Below are 7,500 nucleotides of genomic sequence, written 5' to 3'. Positions count from 1 at the left end.
ATCATCACTTCAGCCTCCAGGAGCTGCAGAGCTTTAGTGTTTGTTTAGACACAGTGGCGTCCCGCAGGGAGGACGCCACACAAGCCGTAAATGTGTTTTTCATGCTCTGAGCTCCACAGAACGAGGAGGACAGAGTGCTGAGGGGTTAGTCGAGGTCGTCTGCCTGCAGGAGAGCCGAGCACTTAGACGTCCAGTCAGACCTGAAGGAGCACGCCGAGCTCGTCCAGCGTGTTTAGACGGACAACATTTACACTTTGTGTAAGCTGCTACATGCCTTCTCTTTAAAGGTGGAGCGGAGCGCTCGCTGCAGGAACAGCTCCATCGACCACATCGTGAGGTTTATGATTTTTTATCATCAGAGTTTCTCCTCAGGAACTGGAACTTAATGAAACCATGACTTTATGTAAGGTGTCCACATAAATAACTACAGATTCATTAAAGGAGTCAGCAGCTTGTTCCTTCAAAATAAAATACAGACGTATGTAGGGACCTTCAAAATAAAATGCAGTTTTAAGCTGGTGTGTTTCCTCCAGCCAAAGAGAGCGCAGCAGGTGAGTTTAGGAGTGGATACTATTCAGTGATTGGACGAGATTCAAACTGGTGAATATGACGGACGTGGACGTAGCAGCGTGCAGGTGGCACCCTGACATTCCCAACTTATGATAAAGGACAAGCCAATAATGAGTACTGTACCAAACCGGACTGAACCGGACTGAACCGGACTGAACCGGACTGAACCGGACCGCTTGGTGGAAACGCGGCTCTGTCAGGACGGCTGAATGAAGGACTTTTGTTAAGGTTTCACTCAAATAATACAGAAAAAGTAAACTGTTCCCATTATCCCCTTCCTTTTATCTGTGACTCTGATAAGGGTCTTTTTCATTCAGATGTAAAATCTCTGTTATTCTTCTGTGGTCTGCTCCACAGATCCAAACTGTTGATATGTGGATTTCACAAATCGCAGCCTTACTCCCTTTGACTCATGACCTCAGTCATAAAACTGAAGAATGCTGGAGACTGTGGAAGGATTCTTTCCTTCAGAGACTCTGAAGCAGACAACCTGCAAGACACTGTGGAACTTCAACTGCAAACCTGTCTGTGCTACTCATTTATTTTCTGCTTCATTCACACTGTTACTATTTCTGTGTGAATACTCGTCTATATCTATGTATACAAATATTTTTGTTTTTCTCTGTGATATTTCTGATGTCTTTGTAAACATTATTCTCAGCATCTGTTAGTTTGAGTTTTGTTTAGTTTATTTTCAGTTTTGTTCTTATTGTTTGTTTCCCCTCTAAATTTAAAAACTCAATCAATTAAAATAATAATAATAATACAGAAAAAAACAGGAAATGACATCAGAAGAAGGAATAACCACCAGAGCAGATCATGACACTAGTGCTGTTTTTCTAGGGCGAGTAGAGGGAGAGGGCGCCCTCTAGTGGAGAAACAGCTAAACAGCTCTAAAGCATATTACAGTTTCTCTTATTTTGTTCAAACAGGAAAGAGAAAGTTCTTCAAACTTAAAGCTCCTGTTTGAACTCTGAGACTCACATGTAACACTTGACCTTTTACAGTCAGTATTAAATCACACCAGGGATTCGTCCAGAAAATTAACCTAATTAGTTTAAACTATGAATTAAATAAACCCAAAAATTAATACATTTAACCCAACACAGCTTATCCCAGTACTTATTTTATATTTGTTTGTGAAATCCCCAAAAATAATGTAACCCCACACGGAGCGTTGCGTCACCAAACAATTTAATTATAACAAAAATATCCCTTTAAGTAATCCCTTTATAACTCCAAAATAAACTAAAAGTCCCCAACAAACAAAGTATACATTAAGAACCCCGAAAATTAGATTGAATTGTCTTTTTATCTCTTTTTAAAGTCCAACGAAAATAACCCACCGATGTGGCTGTTCGCTCCTCCGAAACGTTTTTCTCATAAAAAAAGTAATCCAACAAAAATTGAACCGGTCGCTGGTATACCTGAACGAAAAAATAAACGAGCTCACCAAAATCCAGGCAGAAAGAATAATCCGGTCAGTCGGACCTCCATTGTTCCAGCCCGACCTCACGTATCTGAACGCGGGGGGGCTAACCACTGTACCACCCTGCAGCCCTCATTCCTCCATTCATACCCTGAATAATGTCTCAAAGAGACAAACAGTGTTGAATAAAGTTTCTCAGATTAATAAAGAGACAAACAGTGTTGAATAAAGTTTCTCAGATTAATAAAGAGACAAACAGTGTTGAATAAAGTTTCTCAGATTAATAAAGAGACAAACAGTGTTGAATAAAGTTTCTCAGATTAATAAAGAGACAAACACAGTTTCTGTTTTAAATCATTGCACAAATGTTTTTATGAAAAGTGAAGTAGACACGAGATGGTTATGTGTTCGACAGGATATAGAAGCAATAACTACGTGAGTAAATAAACGTTTACATGAAGATGAATAGTTGAGATTTTTTTGTCTTTTTGTTGCTATGGTTTACAGAAATATGGCTCTCATGAAGGCACACGTTAGCTTGAACACATGGACGCGGCGGTGAGTCGAACGTCCTGCTCCAGGTCGGTTCTCTCGTGTGTGACCGAGAGGACCGAGTGTCCGAGCGGCGTGTTATAGGCGGGTCGTCCGTCAGCGCCCACGGTCTGTTTAAAAGAGGTGACCGATGAGAGCGCCACATCCACATACTCTGACCAAACGACCCTGGCCACGCCCCCTTTCTGAGTGAAAATGTTCCGTCTTAAATGAACAATCGGAGGAACACGATGACTTTACTGAACATCAGAAAGTTATAAAAACACGTTTAAAGACGTTCATTCAGCCTCTCGCCGTTTAACTGGACCATCGAGCGCTCTCATCACTCAACAAGACCAATCAGAACGCAGCACACAGAAGAGTCCCGGACCGTCTGATCAAACGTTTTCAAAATAAAGCGATGAGGTGAAATACTGAGTGAAGCTGCCGTGGTCACGCTGCTCTCTGTGATGTCACAAACATCAGCTGGTTAAAGGAGCCCGAGCCGCCCGAGAGGCACGCATGGAAACACAGCGGAGTAGATATGATCACTCCATTTTTAAAACGAGAGAAACGTTTCCATCTCTACTGAGACATAGTAGGCATAGCGAGAGGTCAACGCTAAAGAGAGAGATTCAAGATGGCGTCACGCTCTTTAAAGGCACTCAGGAATAAAACGTCCCACAGACATGACGAGCTGCTCTGGATCAGTGTAAGAGTGTAAGTTCTAGAAACACCAGCTCTATAATTTAACCCTCAGGTATCAGTTTCATTTACAACCCTCTTCAGTCACTAAGGACAAAAATGTCCACTTTCAAAAAAATATTATTCAAAAAAATATTGAATAATTATCAGGAATTTAACCCTTTAAATGCCAGTTTGATTACATGATTCTGGCATTTAAAGGGTTAAATTCCTAAAAATGATTGAATGTTTGGTAGTTTTGAGCAGGGATGAAGTTGTTTAAGAGATTTATGCTGAAAAAACTAGAAAAAAAAATCAATCTGTTCTATTTTTATATCAGCTTTTTGGAAGTGGATATTTTTGTCCTTAGTGACTTCAGAGGGGAATAAACATGTTTCAGTGTTCTATTGATCTACTAAAAAAAATGTGCATACCAAAATTTGTCAAGAGAGAAACTTTCTTACAATAAATGTGTTCCATATGCACTAACAGACAAAATGATGAGCAGATGAAGAGGAAACATTTGACCAAATGGACAGAAATGTCCATAGTGATGCCTGAGGGTTAAAGATGTTTTTTTTATAACCAGCTGTGTAAACGTGTTCTGTTTGGACGGCTCAGGTAAAATAACATCTGGATTAAAGATCGACCTCCAGCTGTGAATAACCAGCGACTGGAGGTCAGCCTACAGCCCGGCGCAGTATGAAGAACATCTTGGTACTGAAGAGACGTTTAGCAGAAGGTGTTCCTCAGAGCTCTTATCTAAGATTTCATTTGTTTGTTTTTTTAACTTTAGCAGCTGGAGTAAAGAGATGCATTTCTATGTTTGTTATTAAAATCTGAACAGTCTTTGGTCTACGTCTCAGAAAGTCTCCCGTCCCATTCAGGAGAGACGTTACCCCCCTCCCCCCCCAAAAAAACCCTCCACACCATGTGGAGCCGGTTCAGGACCACTAAGATCAGCGTCCTCTTCCTGGACTCAGCAGGAGAGAGAGATGAAGACTGAAACATGCTCCAGCTGCAACAGGAACACTTGAGGGGGCGTGGCTAAATCAGAAAGGAGAGAAAACGCGTGTCGGCCTAATGGCGTCGGTCAGGGCGTTTGGTAGCATGCAGGAGGTCGACCTTTAAGGAGCATGGGGGATGGTCTAAGATTTTCTCAGATTCTGGTTCTAAGTTCTGATGTCTTCTGAAACATTTCCTCTGAGTGACTCTGGTTAAAACATTTATCACGAGCTGATAAGATTTACGGGTGTTTGCGGCGTCATTACGTTACATTTATAAACAGGAAACAGCGAGAAGGACTTCCTGTTTCATCTCTGAGTAACTTTAAACATGTCTCGACCTCTTTTCTTTACACAGACTTTTATAAACGCTTCGAGAGAGCGTCTCCACTCTTCAGCTTTTTAGTTGACTTGGTCAATAATCGGCTGAATTCGGCGAGTTTCCCTTTAGAACGAGTTTCTTTGGCTTTTTGGATGAGCGACCGTCTCTCAGCTGGCTCTCGCTCCGTCCTGGTAAATGCACTTGTGGCTTTTTTTACTTCATTATGAATAAAGTGAATCTTTAAAACAACAACAACAACAACAACAACAACAACAACAACAACAGGACGAAATACAAACGGATATAAAATGACCACGAGTGGGGGCGCCCGTGATGAAGCTCTGATACAGGCGATTATACTGTTTGTCTTTTTCTGTCTTCTGCACTTCCTCTGGATGCGTTGCTATAGAAACGGGACTTCACTGCGGCGGGTACACGGCCACGTCTCGAGCGAGACATAGAAGCCCGTGGCGTCCAGCGGCAAGTCGTTCATCCTGCTGAAGAGAGCAGAGAGGACAGAAGGGGTTAACAGAGTTCTTCTTTTGATGGATATGAAAGGATTTCTAGGAGAAGTTGTTCAACTCACAGTGGAACATGTTGACTTGTGCCGGTCTGTGGCGGGTCCAGGTAGTGCTGAATGTTGAGCGCGCGCTCGGAGGACGACGACGTGTTGGGCGGCGCCGTCAGTGGGCTGATGTCGACGCTCTTCTGGTCGATGGCGGACGTTCCCACCACCGGCTCGCTGTGGCTCCACTGGAAGTAGCAGGAGCCCTGTGGAGGACTCTGATCCAGAGTCCCGTCGACCCCCCTCAGGCCTGCAGACCCGGCGAGAGACAGGGCGGCGCCCCCTGCTGGACTGGAGGAAAAGTTCTGGTTGAACATGCAGCTGCTTTGAGCGGCCGTCTGTCCGCATGCTAGCCCCCCCTGCTGAACATGGCTCAGTCCTGCACCCCCCCTCTGCCAGAGTCCAGCATGTGGGAGGGTCTCTGGAGTCTGGCTGTGGCACGCCGCCATCTGCTCGTGTGCCTTCTGCATGACGCTGACGCCAAGGTGAGTCTGCTGCTGCGGCCACTGCTGGACCTGCTGGACCTGCTGGACCTGCTGGACCTGCTGGACCTGCTGGACCTGCTGGACCTGCTGGCTGAGGGGTCCCAGAGGGGGGCTTCCCTGGAGACACCCTGTGGTGAACGAGAGGGGGATTTTAGGGGTGGAGTTGAAGTCATTGCATGGGATCAGGGGGGGCATGGCGTCTGTTACACTGGGCGCTACACGGGTCGGGGGCTTCAGCGAGCTCTGCAGGAAGAGTCTGTTTGGTGGATTCTGAAAACCGTTCTGAGGAGACGGGAGAACGCCGTGAGAGAAGTTCATGAGGCCGTTAGAGGCCGGCCCACAGGACTGAAAGGGGGCGGAGGGATCAGGAAGCGTGAGCTCCGGGAGCTCGATGGACGGGCTGTAGATATCGTGGAGCTGCAGAGCCTGAAGGGGGGGGCGGGGAGGCGGCGTCGGAGCGAGGGGTGGGGCCGAGGTGGGAGAGTCTCTGAGTGTTTACATCCTGATGGTGAGCGTAGGCGCCGCTCAGGGGGTCGTAAGTGTGATCGGGACTCTGCGCCTGAAACAACAGCGGGTCACAGAGTCCACCAGAGACCTCGGGGAAGAGATCCCGCTGGTGGTCGTTGTTGGCGGAGAGGCAGGCGGGAGGAACGCCGCTCAGACACTCCTCCCCCTTCTCCTTGAACAGAACGTTATCGATGTAGTCAAAGATGTCGTTAGTGAGGATGCTGTCCAGCTCCGAGCTCATGTTGTTCTGCTGGAGATCCTCCTGACTCAAACCCTTCAGGGTGTTCTCCAGCTCCATAAGCTCCGCCTCCTCCATGTCCAGATTCTGCATCACCTCACAGAAAGCGTTGTTCTGCGCCATTTTTTCCAGGTTGTCGATCACCGCCATGACGGACTGTTTGGCCTCCTCCTTCACCACCACGGGGTTCTCCGTGCTGGCGACCGGCCTGCTGTCCCGCCAGCCGTCACTGGGGACGCTGACCAGCGCGTGGGTGTCCATGAACACCTGATCCACAGGGACGGGCGGGTCGATGGTCTCGGAGTAGGCCGCCTCGTCCTGTCTCAGGAAGCAGTCCAGCAGGGAGCTGGGGGGCGCCCTCTTTGCTCACGTCGTCACTGCCAAACATTTGGTTGAACTGGAACTCCTTGATGTCCATGGTGGCGCCGGTGTTGTAGAAGAGCGCCTCCCCCGTGGTGAAGCTGAACGGGAGCTGCAGCCGCCGCTGACGCAGATACTCCTCCCCCTCAGCGTTCCTGAAACACACCAGGAGAAAGAGACTTAGTGTAGACCCTGATCAGGTTTCATGACACTCACAGGTCAAACACTCACATGATGGCTTTCTGATACGCGATGATGAACTCTGGGTCGACCTCCTTTGAAGATCAGCTTGGCGTTCGACTTCACCCAAACCCAACCACCGGTTTTACTGAGGAGCCGAAACACGGTCAAACCGCTCTCTCCTGTTTTAATCACTGAGAAACAAAAATCAATCAACAGAGAGAAGTTATGGATATACAGTCAGTGAAACTCACTGTGTAACTCACTGCGTAAGAGAGGGAGGGGGGAGAGAGAGGGGGGAGAGAGGGGGGGGAGAGAGAGGGGGGAGAGAGGGGGGGAGAGAGGGGGGGCATAGGGAGGATGTGTAACTCACTGCGTAAGAGAGGGAGGGGGGGAGAGAGGGGGGGAGAGAGGGGGGGGAGAGAGAGGGGGAGAGAGGGGGGGCATAGGGAGGATGTGTAACTCACTGCGTAAGAGAGGGAGGGGGGGAGAGAGGGGGGAGAGAGGGGGGGGGAGAGAGAGGGGGGAGAGAGGGGGGGCATAGGGAGGATGTGTAACTCACTGTGTAAGAGGGGGGGGGAGAGGGGGGGAGAGAGGGGGACATAGGGAGGATGTGTAACTCACT

The 7,500-nt window shown here is 47.7% G+C and overlaps 1 protein-coding gene across 1 annotated transcript in view; it reads right to left on the bottom strand.

Moving 5' to 3' along the window:
• Positions 1–2,340: 2,340 nt before the first annotated feature.
• The window catches only part of LOC110004723 (aryl hydrocarbon receptor-like), a gene marked incomplete in the record, with an annotated part of 17,723 nt that continues 12,563 nt past the window's right edge, over positions 2,341–7,500 (bottom strand). Inside the window, 6 exon segments of the mRNA XM_065962133.1 lie at positions 2,341–5,037; positions 5,127–6,028; positions 6,030–6,692; positions 6,694–6,850; positions 6,927–6,961; positions 6,963–7,069. Of these exon segments, the coding sequence (XP_065818205.1) occupies positions 4,944–5,037; positions 5,127–6,028; positions 6,030–6,692; positions 6,694–6,850; positions 6,927–6,961; positions 6,963–7,069 (1,958 nt within the window).

The sequence above is a fragment of the Labrus bergylta genome, chromosome 13, assembly GCF_963930695.1.
Source record: "Labrus bergylta chromosome 13, fLabBer1.1, whole genome shotgun sequence".
In the NCBI taxonomy this organism is placed as follows: domain Eukaryota; kingdom Metazoa; phylum Chordata; class Actinopteri; order Labriformes; family Labridae; genus Labrus; species Labrus bergylta.
Note: the sequence above shows the minus strand (reverse complement) of the source record. Positions and strands in the feature narration are given on the sequence as shown.